Source organism: Cervus elaphus, chromosome X, assembly GCF_910594005.1.
Source record: "Cervus elaphus chromosome X, mCerEla1.1, whole genome shotgun sequence".
Classification (NCBI taxonomy): Eukaryota; Metazoa; Chordata; class Mammalia; order Artiodactyla; family Cervidae; genus Cervus; species Cervus elaphus.
Window position 1 is genome coordinate 42,628,782 of NC_057848.1, and position 18,826 is coordinate 42,647,607.

General features: G+C 40.8%; 1 protein-coding gene across 3 annotated transcripts; it reads right to left on the minus strand.

The window, feature by feature from the left end:
- Window positions 1-2,791: 2,791 nt before the first annotated feature.
- NKRF (NFKB repressing factor) lies at window positions 2,792-18,826 on the minus strand. 3 transcript variants are annotated; one of them, XM_043897843.1, is made up of 4 exons: window positions 18,053-18,826; window positions 16,899-17,495; window positions 6,290-6,420; window positions 2,792-5,250 (listed from the first exon to the last, which is right to left on the minus strand). In XM_043897843.1, the coding sequence occupies exons 2-4, from the start codon at window positions 17,162-17,164 to the stop codon at window positions 3,293-3,295; spliced, it is 2,355 nt and encodes a 784-aa protein (XP_043753778.1). In that variant the 5' UTR covers window positions 17,165-17,495; window positions 18,053-18,826; the 3' UTR covers window positions 2,792-3,292. The 3 variants fall into 3 exon arrangements, with proteins under 3 accessions (XP_043753778.1, XP_043753777.1, XP_043753779.1); XM_043897842.1 differs by lacking the exon at window positions 18,053-18,826 and having other exon boundaries at window positions 16,899-17,629; XM_043897844.1 differs by lacking the exons at window positions 16,899-17,495; window positions 18,053-18,826 and adding an exon at window positions 16,609-16,739.

Below are 18,826 nucleotides of genomic sequence, written 5' to 3' on the forward strand. Positions count from 1 at the left end.
TTGGCTGTGCTACATGGCTTATGGTTAGATCCCTAACCAGGGACTGAACATGGGCCATGGCAGTGAAACCACCAAGTCTTAATCACTGGACCACCAGGGAATTCCTGTGGTTGGGTATCTTGAATATTGACACTGTTACTCGAAAAAATTAAGGTGAGATTGGTAATATCCATGTTTATTATTTTTTTCTTTCATACACCTCCTCAGAAACACTATTCCCAGTATCTTTCATGGGATAATCCTTTTAAAATCTTACAACAGCGTCAACAAACTGACTTCCCCAAAGCATCATATCCATGGTCAAAGGCACCACAATTCATTCATTTCAAAGTTTAATGCATATTTGCCTTTTTTCTTTACAATTTTTTTAAACAAATGCCACAGGCTAACAACGCCATACACTAATTTGTAACAATCATAAATTTAAAACACATATATGAGGGCCCCTTTCAAATGGCAGATTGAACTTGAATCTTCAATTCTGCACCTGCTGGTATGGCAAAGGGAGTATGATGAAGAGCTAGAGTTGTAATTAAGAGTCCTTTATTTAGGACCCATCTCCAGCTTCAAGAGTTACTCATAGCACAGTGAATAATGTACTGTATACTATTTTTAAAAGAATCCCAACAGAATGCATGAAATTTCCATTCATTTTGTAATCAAAGGGGAGGGGAAAAAATCTAAAAAGTAGATCTGTGAGCCTTAATGCTATAAATATATATGTAACTGAAAGCAGAGTTAGTTCCTCAGTATAATTTATTCAAACAAAACTTAAAGCTGCTCACGTACCTGTGCAGGTTTTATAGCAAGGTTACAGTACTGGGTTAAAATGACTGCTGTCTCATGTCTCAAAGAAAGGGAAAATATAAGAACCAACAAAAAAGGGACAAATAGAACAGCAAGGTTGTTAGCAGCTCATTCTTGCCAACCTCATTTCTCAACATATTCTCAAGCGGAGTTAGATGACTTCACCCTAGTTCCACATCAATACCAAGGCTGATCCTAAGAAGTTAGGAAATGTTGACCCTCAAACTGAGAACCAAATATATACTTGGCCCCATTGTTTCAGAGCTTAACTAACTACATTAATATTCTATTAGTTTTAACTTATACAAATAAACCAGATTTATATAACATTACCCTACTCCTCTGGGCCCTGAATCATTTTTGGGAAGAGGAAAGAAATGTAAAAAGAGAAAGGAGTTTTTACACTCAATCTCCAAAGCCACCCTTACCCAAGAAAGGTGAAGGTGGGCTTTTCTAACGCACTAATTGAACCATAGCTTCTCAAAGTTGGCATGAGACTAGTAGGAAAAAAAATAATCCTAAAAAATCTATAAACATTTTAGGTTAGTTCCCTTTGCCACTGTTAAAAGATTAAGGGCCAAAATAAAATGCACACCTCATTTCTCATCCTACCAACATTATGAAAGGCCAGACACTGTAGGACAAAAGTTAGTGGGAAGCAAACATCACATACTGTGTTAATCATTGTGGGTGACTGAAAGCCATAGAGATCCAGGCATAAAAGAAAATCCCCTTCTATTTTTTACATATTGATTTAAGTACAATGGACAGCTTCTTAATGCAAAATACACGTAAGAAGGGAAAGGAAGTTGTTCATTGTGGGCCAATTACATGTCAAGTTTGGTGCTAAATGTTTTAAGACACTGTAAGCAACCTAACTGTTCTAAATATGAAGTCACTGGAGGTGTTTATCAATATTCACCTCTGAATATCAACACTTGATTTACCTGAGATACAAAAACAAAATCGTGTAAAAGGGAACAGCCTAAGATTTGGCTGCAGCTAGGATGTTGGTCCAGGGAAAACATGACGGGTGGCTGGCTGGCTGTTCCCATCTGCTGTCGTCATGCTCATCCACACGTGTCCTGGTGTCGCAATGTTTTGTGCAGACACCACTTCTCTTCTCCAAAGACTCAAAGTGTTGCTACCAGGCTGCTTCCCAGAAATGAGCACACCACCATGTTGATCAACTTTGGCTCCTTTTTATTCAGGAAGCATACGCTATTTCATTTTATACATTTTTTTTTACATTCCAGAAATAAGCGAAAATAGCAGTTTTAAATATGTTACAAAGTTGGCTTTGGGGGCTAAAGAAGCTTTTCGAGAGAGGACCAGCCAACTGACCTTTTCATCAAAGCACCAATGTATCTTCAGTCTTTTACCAAGCTCTACCACAGGTGTGGCCACCTTGGATGTGTTGTACATCCAAGCCACGTGAAAGCTGTTAACGGAGAGTTGCTGCGAGTCTCTCTGCAAGGCACCAAGAACAGACAGTTCCAGCTTCCTTTCTTCAGACTGAATCAAAATTTTGGAAACTTTTCAATTGCTCTCTCAAGTAGTGCTCTCTCAGTGTGAAGACTGCTGCTGCTGCTAAGTCGCTTCAGTCGTGTCCGACTCTGTGCGACCCCTTAGACGGCAGCCCACCAGGCTCCGCCGTCCCTGGGATTCTCCAGGCAAGAACACTGGAGTGGGCTGCCATTTCCTTCTCCAATGCATGAAAGTGAAAAGTGAAAGTGAAGTCGCTCAGTCGTGTCTGACTCTTCGCGACCCCATGGACTGCAGCCCACCAGGCTCCTCCATCCATGGGATTTTCCAGGCAAGAGTACTGGAGTGGGTTGCCATTGCCTTCTCCACAGCGTGAAGACTAGAATTTGTTAAAACTCCTATCACAAGATACAGTAAATCACTTCCAATATTCTGGAAACCACATGGAAGAGTTATAAATAAATGAACACTAAAATTACTTTAAGAAAGTTTTACATCATTTAGTTGGTAAGGACATTTACACATACAGCACAATTTACTGTTAAACATTCTATAACTGGCTTCACATAAAGATGAAAATAGATAATACAAAATGATCTGACATTTTCAGTTAAGTTTGGAATTAAGACTCTAGTTTTATTGTAGTCAACATCAATTTTACATATTGTTGCAGATTGCTGTGCTATGCCCTTTAAAATGGGAATTTCTTTCTTGGGGTGAAATTCCATTTGGATATGTGTTCTTGCTTTGTACAAACCACTAAAATCTGAGGGACACAGCAATATCAAAGACACAAACAGTAACTGCACAATATTATCTCCTGGATTAAGCTAATACAAGTGGACAGTATTCTTCAAGTTGCAATATCTAATAAAGCACTATATGAAATGAACAAGGTGAAACATCTTAAGAATGAAATACTCTGCAACCAGTACATGTAGCATCACTTCTTTAATTCACAAATCTGCCTCAGGCATCTGCACAATAAATTATCAAGATCTCAATTTGCTTGAGGCATCACCAGCTCGTAATGCCCCACTTGGCCCTCCTGTTTGAGCTGGTCGAGTAAGTCCTCCTTCCGTCTTTTTCTTCCTACCACCAGATACCTGTCATGGCCCACCCCATGAGACTTACTCTTAAGACCATACTTCTGGGCGATCTGATGTATTTGCTTCCGCTCATCATTAGTCAGCTCTGTAGAGAAAGTTAAATCCGTGTGGCTCTCAGAGCGGGCATAGTTTCTGATGATCTGTTCAATATCTCTCTTGGCAATTTTATTTACCCTTTCTACATCAAGACCAAGCCCTTCCCGCTTATGCTGCTCTTTGACAGAGATTGGCTCCCGAATGCCCTCACCAGATTTACCTAAACCACCACCCGTCCAACCCATCTTTCTCAGGAGCTGATTTCCAATGTTATCTTCTTTGATTTGTTGTTTATAAGCCTCCTCTGCTGAGCGGCCCTGAATTTCATTTCTGGAAATTACATCTTCAATAGCTCCCTTCTTCAAGTTGTTAATGACAGTTGGTTGGGTCTTTTTGAGGGTTTTCACAGCTTCCCCCGCAGCTTCATATTTGACAGTTTTCTTCACTCCAACTGCTTCTGCAATTACTTCACTCTCAAGAATCACCTTGCATTTCCATCGGAGGCCTGTCATTCTTTCATAGACGTATTCAACTGTCATTCGGTTAAACTGAGCTGTGTCATTCAGCGTGCACACAGGATTGGAAGAATTCTCATAAACTACAAGATCCTTTATGTCTTTCTTCTTTCCAGATCCCCTGGGTGAAGAGCCTGTTTGGCATTGTGAACTTTTGACAGATGGATATGTAGGCTGTGTTTTTTGAAGGATTTTCAAAGCCTCATCAGCAGCTGCATGTTTACTTGTTTTTTTGGTTCCATAACCTTCAGCTAAGCAGTGATCTTGCAAAAACACTCGACAACGCCATGTACGATTTGGCATCATCTCATATTTGTATTCTACAGACATTTTGTTGTATGAGGCAGAATTGTTAAGGATACCAATTGCATCGTTTGCATTTTCTGTAAGGATAAAATTGGTCCAGTGTTTGGCGGAAGCATTAAAAATCGGCTGCCCAGAAGCATCTTTAGCCAGCACCACTAGCTCTTCTGGTGGTTTCAGAGCTGGAGGAAAGTCATATGAAGGCATGCCAATCTGACACACCACAAGGTCCTCTCCAATTGTGTGCTTGAATTTCCGTCGGATAACCCTAACTTCAATACGTTTCTGCAAGAGTTTTACAGCTAGCTCAGTAGCTCGATCCCTGGACCCATTCTTGCTGCCAGCATAGCCTGTAGTTAAGTAGATGTTCTGGCATCTAACTTCACAGGCATAACCATCTGTTAGAAGTTTTTTATTTTTGGGGATGTCAGCAGGAGGGATTTCTTTCAAAGGAGCGTATATATATTCAGGATTTGTCTTACATGCCTGAATACAACGAGTTAACATATAGGTGTAATTAATTTTATCAGATCCAGAAGTCATCTCTGGATTAGAAAGGTTCTTCCAGATAGTTGCTGTTAATTTTTCAATAAAATACTGCTTCTCAGCTACCACTGACTCAGGAAATGTCTGTGATGGTGAAGGCTCAGGAGGTGACTGAGAGTCTACCTGCTGTGATGTGCTGCTGGGGGCAGGGTTCCCACTGTCAAAATACATGTTGGCTGTGACAGGCTTGTCTTTTGTGAAAATAAATCCTGATGAATCACAATACTGAGAATTCCCATCTTGTATACTGAAAGAGTCTTGAGTATAATCTTGGTAGATGTCTCTTGGCATGTTGGCAAAATGTGTTTGTTCATTTCTCTCTTTTGCTTGAGGGCCATAAGGATCTTCCTGTCTTTCATCTTTTGAACTACTAGCTACAAAATGTACAGGCTCAAAACGAGGTCTCACATGGAGTTTGGAACCGGCTTGCTTTTTAGGAGGATTTTGACCTATAGAATGAGTGAAATTTACAATTCATTAAAAACGGATATTTCAAAGGAACCAAGCAGGAAAACAGTACCAACCACTTTTTTTTGCAAGCTGAACTGCTGGTAAAAGTTATGTCCCATCACAAAAACTTCAGGTCATTTAGGTGAAGGGACTCAAATATCAATGTAAGATTCCAGCATAAGGAGAGATGGTCCCTGTCCTTCCACGTGTAAGGGAGGAAACTTGACAGAAAATATGCCATTGACTCAAGTATGCAGGTCACCACCATGCACGACGGGTAGATGCTTCTGCATCTAATGAGTTAAAGCACAGGTGAAGTGTGCTGAGTAAGAGGATGTTCCACTATGATCTCATACCACCTGTGCTGAAAAGCTCCCTTCTTAAGGACTGCAAATGGAACAGATGGCTCTAATGCAACAGAGATGATGACCAGAGGCGTTTACAAAGCCTCTGTTTTGTACCAGAATTAACCGACTCTGTGATGGCGCTTTACATAGTTGCGACTAAAAAAAAAAATCAAATAAAAAATATTTGTCAAAAGATCCCAAAGATTTTCAACTTCAAAATCTTAGTTCTGACCTATTCTGCACAAAAAGGTGTTTGCTATATTTTATTTCTAGAACAAACTTCAGCTGGAAACTAATGATTTATAGAGGATATCAAATTTAAAGCTATGGAAGAACTCTGCTGATGCTATACCAGACACTAGAGCTTTCTCCCTATAACACTGTTTAGTAGAAAATTGGTCTACCACAGACCCATCCAGGAGGATTTAGTTACTTAGATGCTTAAGGGAGGTTCCATGGCATGGAAGCATTATCCTTCAAGGACAGCATTATAGCATGAATTCAGTATTCTTAGCTTTCAGTTCTATTTAGCATCCTCAAAAAAAATGTATAAACTGAAAGCTAAAACTTTTACAGTATGTAAGATCTGACGTTACCAATGTTATTTAAAATCATATACCACACTCATATCATTAAAAAAAGAAGCCACATTGTTTCTTCAAATCCCACCTTCTGGAAACAGTATACTCACCATCACAAGTTGAGAGGTGACGTTTTTGACCTTTGGAGGGCTTGGACAGCATCAGATCATATGAAGGCATCTCCCCAATATCAATACCTTCAGCCATTTGGAGAATTTTTTCCATCAAGCGTGGGCTGTACCTATTTAAATGAATATAATCTATAGTTAAAACAGACAAGAATGCAGTTTTTGAAAAAGTTTCTAGATGACCCATCTTATAATTGCTCCCACAGGACTTTACTAACAGAGTGCTTCTTGGCTATAAAACTGAAGAATCTGCCCTAAAGTAGTTATGTATCAAATGAGCAATTATGTTACTGTTACTAGAAGACATACAAACACAAATATTAAGAAATTTAGGTGAAGACCTTATCTTTAATTTGAATTAAAAGTATCCATATAAACTCATAATTTATTTTTCTCTACATATATACATATATGATGTAGATCATGTATACATACATGCATACATGATATGCATATTATGTAGATCATGTATACATATATGATAATGATAATGTAAAAGTACTAACAATGTTAATAGATGGATTTTTAACATCCAGATTGTGGTTTCTATCATTTCCCATCAAATGGAATCAGAGTCCTGAAAGAAGTGGCTGGATCCAAGTTTGGGCCAAGAAATGTAGAATCTGGGAGATATTTTCATGCCTGGAAACAAGGACACTGTCAAAGACCTCAGGGGTTGTTGTCAAATGGACTCAGAAGTGAGCCAACTTGAGTATCAAGAATAACCACAGTGCACTGAAACACATCAAACACGTTAAAAATCCATTAGTTCACAGTAATACTTACAAACTCGTTACTGGTCACCTTTGGAGGATGGTGGGGAATCAAGACATTATTCCCAAAACAAGTAACATTAAAAGAAGAAAGCACATGTATATTATCTATGGTGAAACAGGTCACCAGCCCAGGTGGGATGCATGAGACAAGTGCTCGGGCCTGGTGCACTGGGAAGACCCAGAGGAATCGGGTGGAGAGGGAGGGGGGAGGGGGGATCGGGATGGGGAATACATGTAAATCTATTGCTGGTTCATGTCAATGTATGACAAAACCCACTGAAAAAAATAAATAAATAAATAAATTTTTAAAAAAAATTAAAATAAAAGAAGAAAGCAAGCATTTAACCAGCATTTCCCTGCGCAAATTGTACCTCAGAGAAAACTAAAGAGTTGATGAAGAAAATCTCCTTTACAGAAGCATTCCAGCTAATAAATGAAGGAACGATAGATTCCAACCATTTTGCAACCATAATGCAACAATAAATGATCATCAGTGGCTGCTAAGTTTAGTAAGGAGAGATAAGAACACCTTCCTAAATAAACAATGCAAAGAAATAGAGGAAAACAATAGGATGGGAGAGACTAGAGATCTCTTCAAGAAAATTAGATATACCAAGGGAATATTTCATGCAAAGATGGGCACAATAAAGGACAGAAATGGTATGGACCTAACAGAAGCAGACAATATGAAGAAGAGGTGGCAAGAATACATAGAAGAACTATACAAAAAAGATCTTAATGACCCAGATAACCACAATGGTGTGATCACCCACCTAGAGCCAAACATCCTGGAGTGAAAAGTCAAGTGGGCCTCAGGAAGCATCACTACGAACAAAGCTAGTGGAGGTGATAGAATTTCAGTTGAGCTACTTCAAATCCTAAAAGATGATGCTGTGAAAGTGCTGCAAATCAATATGCCAGCAAATTTGGAAAACTCAGCAGTGGCCACAGGACTGGAAAAGGTCAGTTTTCATTTCAATCCCAAAGAAAGGCAATGACAAAAAATGCTCAAACTACTGCACAATTGCACTCATCTCACATGCTAGCAAAGTAATGCTCAAAATTCTCCAAGCTAGGCTTCAACAGTATGAGAACTTCCAGATGTTCAAGCTGGATTTAGAAAAGGCAGAGGAAACTGAGATCAAATTGCCAACATCCGTTGGATCACAGAAAAAGTAAGAGAATTCCAGAAAAACACCTACTTCTGCTTCATTGACTACACTAAAGCCTTTGACTGTGTGGATCACAACAAACTGTGGGAAATTCTTAAAGTGGTGGGAATACCAGATCATCTTACCTGCCTCCTGCAAAACCTGTACACAGGTCAAAAAGCAACAACGGATTGGTTCAAAACTGGGAAAGGAGTAGGTCAAAGCTGTATACTATCACCCTGCTTATTTAACTTATATGCCAAGTACATCATGTGACATGCCAGGCTGGATGAAGCATGAGCTGGAATCAAGATTACTGGGAGAAATATCAATAACCTCAGATATGCAGATGACGCCACTCTTCTGGCAGAAAGTGAAGAACTAAAGAGCCTCTTGATGAAGGTGAAAGAGGAGAGTGAAAAAGCTGGCTTAAAACTCAACATACAAAAAATGAAGATCATGGCATCCAATCCCATCACTTCATGGCAAACAGATGGGAAACAGTGACAGATTTTATTTTCTTGGGCTCCAAAATCACTGCAGATGGTAACTGCAGCCATGAAATTAAAAGATGCTTGCTCCTTGGAAGAAAAGCTATGACCAACATAGACAGTGTATTAAAAAGCAGAGACTTACTTTGCTGACAAAGGTCTGTCTAGTCAAAGCTGTGGTTTTGCCAGTAGTCATGTATGGATGTAAGAGTTGGACCATAAAGCAGGCTGAGCACCAAAGAACTGATGCTTTTGAACTGTGGTGTTGGAAAAGACCCTTGAGAAGCCCTTGGACTAAAAGGAGATCCAACCAGTCAATTCTAAAGGAAATCAGTCCTGAATATTCATTGGAAGGACTGATGCTGAAGCTGAAACTCCAATACTCTGGCCACCTGATATGAAGAACTGACTCATTGGAAAAGACCCTGATGCTGGGAAAGACTGAAGGCAGGAGGAGAAGGGGATGACAGAGGATGAGATGGTTGGATGGCATCACTGACTCAATGGACATGAGTTTGAACAAGCTCCAGGAGATGGTGAAGGACAGAGGAGCCTGGCATGCTGCAGTTAAAGGGGTCACAAAGAGTCAGACACAACTGAGCAACTGAACAACAATAAAAGCTTATCAGGTGAAAAGTTGACAGGGAAGAACCTAGAAATAGACCCACAGAGACATGCTCAACTGTTGATAAAACTAAAAGTAATCCAATGGTGGCAGGACATTCTTTTTATCAAATGGTGCTGGACAAAGTAGGCATCCAACCTAAACAAACAACCTCAACCTAAACCTCACATCATATACAAAAGTTAACTCAAAATGCATCATAAACTTAAATGTGAAACTAAAAAGTTTTTACAAAAAATACAGAAGAAAATCTTCAAGAACTCCAGCTAGGCAAAGAATTCTTATACTTAACACCAAAAGTATGATCCATAAAAGAAAAAGTTAATAAAATGGACTTCATTAAAATTAAAAAATTTTGTTCTCAAAAGATCCTGTGAAGAGGATGAAAAGACAAGCTACAGAGAGCAAGAAAATATTTACAAACCATAGACTTGACAAAATACTAGTATCTAGTATAAAGACCTCAAGACCTCTCAAATTCAACAGTAAAATATATATACATATATAATGTGTATATAGTATATATGAGTGTGTGTATTACACACATATAAATGAACAAAAGATATAAACAGAACATTTCACCAGAGAGGATATACAGATTGCAAATAAGCAGATAAAAAGAAAGGTTCAACATCATTAGCCACCAAGGAAATGCAACTTTAACCACAATGAGATATTATTCCATATCTATCAGAGTGGCTAAAGTGAAAAATGGTGACAACACTAGTGCTGACAAGGATGCAGAAAAACTGGATCACTTGTACACTACTTATGGGAATATAAAATGATATGACCACTCTGGAACACAACTTGGAAGTTTCTTATAAAATTAAACATGCAATTGCCTCATGACCTTGCAACTGCACTTTTGGGCATTTATCTCAGAGAAATAAAAGCGTACATTCACACAAAAAAACTGTACACAAATGTTCATAACAGTTTTATTTGTAACAGCCCCAAACTACAATCAGCCCAGATATCTTTGCCACACACCATGGAACATTGCTGAGCAAAAAAATGAATAAACTATTGATACAAGCAGCATTGGGTATGAATGGGAGAGAAATGGATGTGGTTATAAAAGGGCAATGTGAGGGATCCTTGTGGTACTGGAACTGTTCAATATCTTGATTATGGTAGTGGACATGCAAACCTACACCCGTGATAAACTGTATAGAATCACACACACAAGTATTAGTAAAACTGGAGGAATCTGTGTAGACTGCAGATTGTAACAATATCATTATCCTGATTATGATATATTAACTTTGCAAAATGTTGCCATTGCGGGAACTGGGTAAAGGGCACAGGGCATCATATTATTTCCTACAATTACAGGTGAATCAATAATTATGTCAATAAAAATTTCAATTGAAAAAAGTTGGTGGAGAACTTTATAATCTTAATCTCACTAAAAATGGGACAACCAGACATGTGTCCCCGATGTGATATGACAGGGCAAAGATCTAAAAAGTGTTCTTGACCACCAACTAATCGCACCCAAATGTAATCAAGCCCCTAACTCCTAGAAACATGTTAAGCACCACCACAAGAATACGGCCAGCTGAATCCATAATGAAGGAAACACTATGTGACAGTCCATTTCTTCGTCAAATAAACAGCATGAAAATAAAAGGAGAGGGAATGGTTATAGGTAAAAGGAGAGGGAATGGTTATAGGTTAAAGGTGACAGATCAATCAGATATGTGTGGACCTTGTTTGGACTGTGGGTCAAACAAACCATTCTGAGACAAATGGAGAAAACGTTATTGGATGATTTTGAGAAATTATCGTTAATTTTTCTAAGTATGAATAACGGTATTATGACTATTTTTTAAAATTATCTGGTACAGATATATACTAAAATATTTGCAGGAGAAATGATGTCAAGGTTTTCTTTAATATATTCTGGACTACCTCGCACAAAATACTGGGGGCAAGATGAAATGAGAAGGGTGGCATGACAGACTGCTGATAATTGCTGAAGTTGAATGATGCATGCATGAATGTCCACTAAACTTTTCTACTTTTTTGTGTTTGATTTTCCTTAATAAAAAGCTTTAAAACACACAATTTTAAAAAGGACTCCTTAGGAAGCACATTTGCACTTGACAGAATATCAACTTCCTGCAGAGAAACAAAAATATGGGCTCAAGTGAAGTTTTGGTTATCATGGGATCTACTCACTCTTCTCACCTTCAGAGCCTTTCTAAGTCTAAGACCAAAAAAGACTTCTGGTGGTGTGTGAGAAGCAAGTTCTTCTTTGGGCAGGGGCAGGGGGCATGCTGTGCAGCTTGTGGGATCTTAGTTCCCCAACCAGGGACCACTGGAGCACCAGGGAATTCCCCAAGAACGTGCTGAAAAGGAGAAACTAGCACACCTCTACATGAATAGGCTCTGAACCTGAAGGAAGATAACATTTTCCATTTTCAACACAATAGGTCCCGCACCCATCAGATGTCTTTCCTTGCAAAGCAGAGAAGTGACATGGTGGCCGTCTCTGACAGATGACCTGGAAGCTAGCCCGTTTGTAACCCACACTTCCCACTGATAACCGCTGCTGCTAACACCAGCATTTAAATGCCATGAGTAATTTTATTTTTATTTACTCTTATCTAAACATCAAAAAGCATAGCCTAAAATGTCATACATTATATATATCACTTTTATTAAGATTTGGGAGTGGGGACTTCTCTGGTGGTATAGTAGATAAGATCCTCCTGCCAATGGAGGGAACACAGGTTCAATCCCTAGCCCGGGAAGTTCCTACATGCCATGGAACAACTAAGCTGGTGAGCCACAACTACTGAGCTCATATGCTGCAACTATAAAAGCCTGCCTGCCCTAGAGTCCCTGCTCTGCAACAAGAGAAGCCACCACAATGAGAAGCCCACACACCACAATAAGAGAGTCGCCCCTGCTGGACACAACTAGAATAAGCCCGCACACAGCAACAGAGACCGAGTGCAGCCAAAAATAAAATAATTTAAAAAAAGATTTGTGAGTACAATTTCTAAGGTATGAGATGAAAACAAAAGATTATGAAAATGAGGTGAAGTCTACAAATCTTAAACTGGTATTGCCAATTTTGCTACCAAAACTGGTACTACAACCAAACCACTCACCTTGAATTCCAGTCAAAATTCTCCAGACTGATTCCAAACATGGTATCCAAGTGTAATGGCACGTAAGCCACTCAGTGTGCATGAATGGTGCATTTGGGGCCCTCCATTCACATTCACTTTTTCTCTCTGGTTTCTTCCAGCATTAGTAATGATTATACCTACTTACTGTTCCCTATTCATTACATCTGCCACAAAATTTAACATCACGCATAGGCTATAAAAATAAACCTTTGTGTTGGTTGCCAATACAGTCATCTTCTCAGCCCTTTATTAGGAAATCATAATACTAAAGAATCCCAACCAGCTGGAACAATAATGGAACAGACTGTGTAGTGCCTAACACTTGACTATTCAAAGAACAAATACTAATCTTTACATTAATCTTTACTTACTATGAAGACCACTAGTATTTCAGTCCTATTTCTAAAAATTCTCCAAAGAGTACCTGCTGCTAAGTCACTTCAGTTGTGTCCGACTGTGTGATCCCATAGACGGCAGACCACCAGGCTCCCCCGTCCCTGGGATTCTCCAGGCAAGAACACTGGAGTGGGTTGCCATTTCCTTCTCCAATGTGTGAAAGTGAAAAGTGAAAGTGAAGTAGCTCAGTTGTGTCTGACTCTTAGCGACCCCATGGACCGCAGCCTACCAGGCTCCCATCCATGGGATTTTCCAGGCAAGAGTACTGGAGTGGGGTGCCATTGCCTTCTCCAAAGAGTACCTACCCAGGGATAAAGAAGTGGTTCCACAAATCTGAAATAAGCCATGGCAGTAAACAAAGCTTTTATCACTCAGTTTTCCATAGTGCATTTTTTTAGTGGATTTAAAAAGTAACACCTTTACTCCAGAAATTTTGGAGAATCCATCAAGAAAACACCTACAAACCCAACCACTGATAATTTCATTAACATTTTGGGGTTTACTTTTTATTCCTTTTTCTATGCTTCCCATACCACCTTCTCCCCACCCCTGCAAAAAAAAAAAATCACTATCAGATCATCTATGTTGATTTGTAAACTGCTGGGATTCTTTTTTGATGTTTTTCTTAATTTACTATGTCATAAGCTTTTTCTCCATGTCATTAGCACACGACTTTTAATGGCTATACAGTATTTTATCTCATGGAGGGATCATGATGTAAAGTACCATTAAGGCAAGTCCAACAAAGTAATTTTAAGATGTATGCATATTATGCATTTACAATTTGGTTGTAAATGCTTAAAAAAGAAAACCAAAAAGCCCCAGCTGGTCTTTAAGGTTTTCCAAAGTAGTTTATCTTATCATGTATCAAGCTTTTTGGAAATCACAACTGTGCCACCATACATACAAAAAGACGATTTCTAAAGGACAAAGATATCTGATTTCATGAAACTTACATTCTTGAAAAAAGACACGTGCTTATAGGTGTACACTTATGATATACAATGGCACCTGAAATTTAATAAATATTCAGTAATAGATGGTTTCTTTCAAATTAAAAAAAAACTATTAAACTGCTCTACTAGGTCCAAATTTAAAAGGTAAGGTTTGAAAACTAAGCAAAGGTTAGGATTTCCAAGTATAAAATTATTTATGCAAACCTATTCATAAGACTCCTAACATAGTGAATAACATACAACTAAGATTACTGATACAGCTTTTAAAAGCTCCCACTCATATTTCATCAGCTGGTGACTGATGCACTCTACCTACTATGTGCAAAGTTAGTTTCACAACAGGAGCCCAGTCAGCATCTTCCTTCCAAACATCAGTCTCACATCAACAGGAAGAGACAAATAATCAAGGTGGCAAACTGGATTCATTTTAGGATATATTTTCTCTATTGATTAATATCTCACCAAAAGTCAACAGATCAGGATTCTGTTTCTTTCTTTTTTTTGGATTCTGTTTCCAATACTTCTGATGAAGAATGACTGGAAAGCTGAATGCTCCAGTTTACCAAACATTCTGCTTTATTAAATATACACACACTATCAACAATTTTAAGTAAAAATTGCACAGGTCCCTTGGCATTCATATGAACAATTATGTCTGTGCTGTAGATGAGGTTGATAAGACTGCACTAAATTTTCATTAGCCACAAGATATATGTTAGAAATGGCCTACAGAAAAGAAAAAAATCTTGACACATTGTTTATTTTTATGAAACAGACAAGAAAAGGTGAAGAGAAATAATTTCAGCTATTTGGGCTTCCTGATTGCCTAGACTGAGGGGGAAAATTATCAAAAAGCAGATTAGAAAACATTGTTTTATTTATCCTATAAGGCAACGGGTTCTCATAGTGTAGTCCCTGGATGAGCATCATCCATTACCTGGGAACTTGTTAGAAATACAAATGCTGGGGTCCCACCTCACATCCACTGAATCAGAAACCCTGGGAGTAGAGCCCAGCAATCTGTGTTTTAAGAAGCCTAAGATTCTGATGCTGCTTAAGTCTGAGAAACATGTTACAGATGGTCAAGAAGATATTAAAATTTGTTCCCAGAGAATAGCCACTATCACCAAAAGGGATTGAAACATGATTTGCTCCCCTGCTCATGTGAACTCCTCCTGTCTTGGTCTTATGATCAAGGATTTTTCAAAGTTATCCCTGACCTAGGAGTTCTTTCAGTCCCAGCTAAATTAGAACACAGAAAGTCCTGCCAGTGGGAAACCAAATGCAAAGAGTTCTCTTCTGGCTACTGTTTATAATCTGTTCTAAAAGTGAGGAGATGGGCCTTCAACGACAAATTAACGATTTCAGTTTAGAATGGGCTGTGTCACCATGCACTCTGCAGTCACCCTGGGAGAAAAGAAGACTCTTCTGTCACAGAAAAATAGACCAGAAAACAAGAGCTCTGCCAACGCCAACATTAACAAGTACTGGAATACAGATTTTACTCACCTGAAGATGACAGCTAACATAAAGCCTACCTCAAGTGGAAGAGTACACTTGGTCCCTAGTTTCCAAGATTCTTTATTGCCCCTTCCCCTTCTCCTATATCTAAGTTAACAGATAGAATGTAAACATTACTCTTCAGTTAAGCTATTGGGTAATATTGTAGCAATTCCTGTAAGTTTTTTTCTTAAAGGATTCAGATTTCCCATGGCTTCTGTGATGTTAAGGACATCTATGATTATAGGATAAAGGTACCATTCCAATTGCCAGAAGAATATTGTTAAGTGCAGGCCAGTTAGATTTATCTGACTTGATTAATTACTGAAGCTTCCCCAGTCATAACCAGTTCCTCCAGTGAAATAGTCATTATCTCTGGAGGCAGAAATTACACTAATCTAGAGAAGACAGGAAAAATATTTTTGCGTTATGGAAGCAAAACAAGCATCACACTGGATGTTATCTATGTTCAATAATTAAGCATTAACCACAGACAATCTTATTTATCTGTATCTGTTATAATCATTCCTGGAACTGAACTGGTTGAATTTGATCTGATCATTTTCCATAATTTCTCATCCTTCCTAAAAAATTTGCCCTGAAGCAAGTGTCAAAAAAAAAACAACAACTCTCAGTCTATCAAAGGAATGATTAGAGGGTATAGGGCCGATTTGAAGGTTCTGAAGGACAGTGGTCCAAGCAGTCTGTTTAAAAAAAAATGCGTTGGAACCATACTGCAGTCTCCATTGAATGCAAAGAGCTTTCAAAGAGGCCTGTTCAGAACAGGCACTAGGTTCTAAGAAAGGGGAGCGGGGCGGGGAGGGGGGGAACAAACACAACTAAAACCTCACTCAGAAGCCAAATGTTAATCCTATTGATCACATTTAAGGTGAAATGAGGGCAATCCGCTTTTACAGTACATATAACCATTTCTTTGTTTGCGTCCAGACACATTATGCGCAAATCTACAAGCAAGGCGGACCCTGCGGCTGAGAGACCTCATACAAACCGCCTCCCCAGGAGAAGACAGTAAAACCCAGCTAGTGGGCTGCTATTTAATCTAACGGGAATGGAAAGAGAGAACGCTCAGGAGACTAGGATTAGAACCGCAGAGCTCCTCTCCTCTCCCCCCATAGACCTCGGAGCCCCGACTGTCGAATATTCTCTGCGGATACCGCATCCCTGGAAGGTCCTACGCAGGTCCGAGGTTCTGCTAGTCGTCATTTCCCACGCCCTCCAAAACACCATCACAATGACCACCTCTCGGCAATCCTCTCCCAGGCGCTGCTTCATCTCCATCCCTGGTCCTGGAGAGGCCTCTCCCGCGATCCCCGCACCTTTCTAGCTGTTATGTCATCCCCAGCCACCTCGCTCCGCCAACCGCCTCCCCGACCCCCCCCCCCCCGCGCCAACAGTGGAGTCCTCCAGCACCTCCAAATCTCCAGTCTCTAAGCACTCATGCATACTCGCCCCCCCCTTCCCTATCCCGACCCTCTTCACTGATCCCCACCCCACCCGGGTCCCCAGCCCGACCCTCACACCTTACTCACCTGCAGCCCAAGAAAACGTGGTTGGTCCAAGCAGCGGAGAGCGCGAGGAGCTGGTCTAGGGCAGCCCCTGGGTAACTGTGCAGGTGCCGACAGATGAAGCTGCGCCGCAGAGCCCACTGCCAGTCACTTTCGTGGCTATAGCGCCACTGCTCCAGCACTGGCTCTGGCGGGGGCGGCGGGAGGGGCGGCGGCGGCGGCGGCGGGAGGGGTGGTAGCGGCGGCGGCGACAGGAAGTCGCCCCCCAACAGCAGACGTCCGCCAGCCATCTTCTCCGCCCCCAAGCAGGGACCCCAGGGATGAAGCCGACTCCCGATCAGGAGCAAGCGGGAACGGGGGGTTGGTGGGAGGGACCGGGTGAGGAGGGGCGCGCCGGGGGCGCGAAGACCAACTCTCGGGGGACTGGAGTGTGTACGTGGGGGGCGACCGTTAAAAAGGGAAAGCGACCACAAGCTCCCGTCCCGGCAACCCGGGTACACGCCCGCTGCACTCCTACAACTCGTGGAGGAGCACGAGAGCACCCGGCACAGTCACACACGCGCCGGGGAGATTGAGCCAGGCCCAGCACTCCGCACCTCCGGCGACCCTCAGATTCACGCACTGCGCGGGGAAAGAAAAAAAAAAAAAAGACACCTGCACGCTCTGCTCCCCCTTCTCTGAGTTCTAGTCTACCTACCCGCGTGCCGCCCTGAGGTTGTGAGGCCAGTGCGCGTGCGCCGCGGCTGTTCCCTAACTTCAAAATCCCGTCTCTGAGTCTCGCGCGACGTACATTTTTTTTCCCCTCTTATGACGACTAGGCGTCTTTGACGTACTGTGGTCACAAGCGTGGGGCGGGGCTCCGGGAAGGGGGTTTTTGAAAGATTTTTCTGAGGTTTGGGAACATGGTTCCGTTAACTCCCTAGAAGGCTCTCTCAGGTGACTGTTGGCAGCAATAGGTCGCCTGACGCTTTTCCCTGGGTTTGACAGTGGGAGGGACTTGGGCTTGAAATGGATATCACACTTTTTTTTTTTTTTCTTAATGTAAGCTCTCTGAGGCGGCCTTTCTTCAGAGGATAGCTTGAAAAGCTATTCGTGTGTCGTGCACCATTAGCTTTGTTTTATTATGAAGTAGTAGTAAAAACAAAATACTTAAGAAAAAATCATCCAAACCCACTTACCGTCCATACTCCATCCCAATTGCTGACAAATACAGACATCGTGTTCACAGAGTTCTGATCACGGTTTCAAATACTCCTGTATTAACTGTATCAATTTAAAACGTGCAGAATATTACAAAATACAAAAGGGGCCCCCAAACTAAAAGCTGCGCAGCACCAAATGGCTCACTCTGTAGGCAAATGTTTTCACTAGACCCGCGGTCTGCTCCAGCCCCTCAATCACTGTCTGCCCGTCTGTGCTATGGAAGTAGTTAATGAGTGTCAGCGGGAATTTATATATCTATTTTATATAAGATTGATAGATTCTTTTGTGTAAACAATTGATTGATACCTTTTATGTAAACAATTTTATGTACTTATTAATTTGGCTGCACTGGGTCTTCCTTGGGGCATCCAGGCTATGTCTAGTTGTGCTATCTTAGTTGGAGGACCAGGAATCGAACCAGGCTTCGCTGCTTTGGAATGCAGCTTCTTAACCACTGGACCATGAGGAAAGCCCCCGGTCGGTAGGAATTTACACAGCACTTACTGTGTGCTCAGTATAGTCAATACAAAGGAAAAAGAAGCTGGGTTTTCTCTGTTGTCCTGGAACTAATTATCGCGTTGGTGCGGAGAAATAGTCCCACCTAGAACTCAATGTTCCATAGCAGGAGGACTGTTGGATGAGTGACTTTTACCCGTTGTCCCCCTTTAACTGTTTTATGATGTATTATATATCATTGCTGCTGCTGCTGCTAAGTCGCTTCAGTCGTGTCCGACTCTGTGCGACCCCAC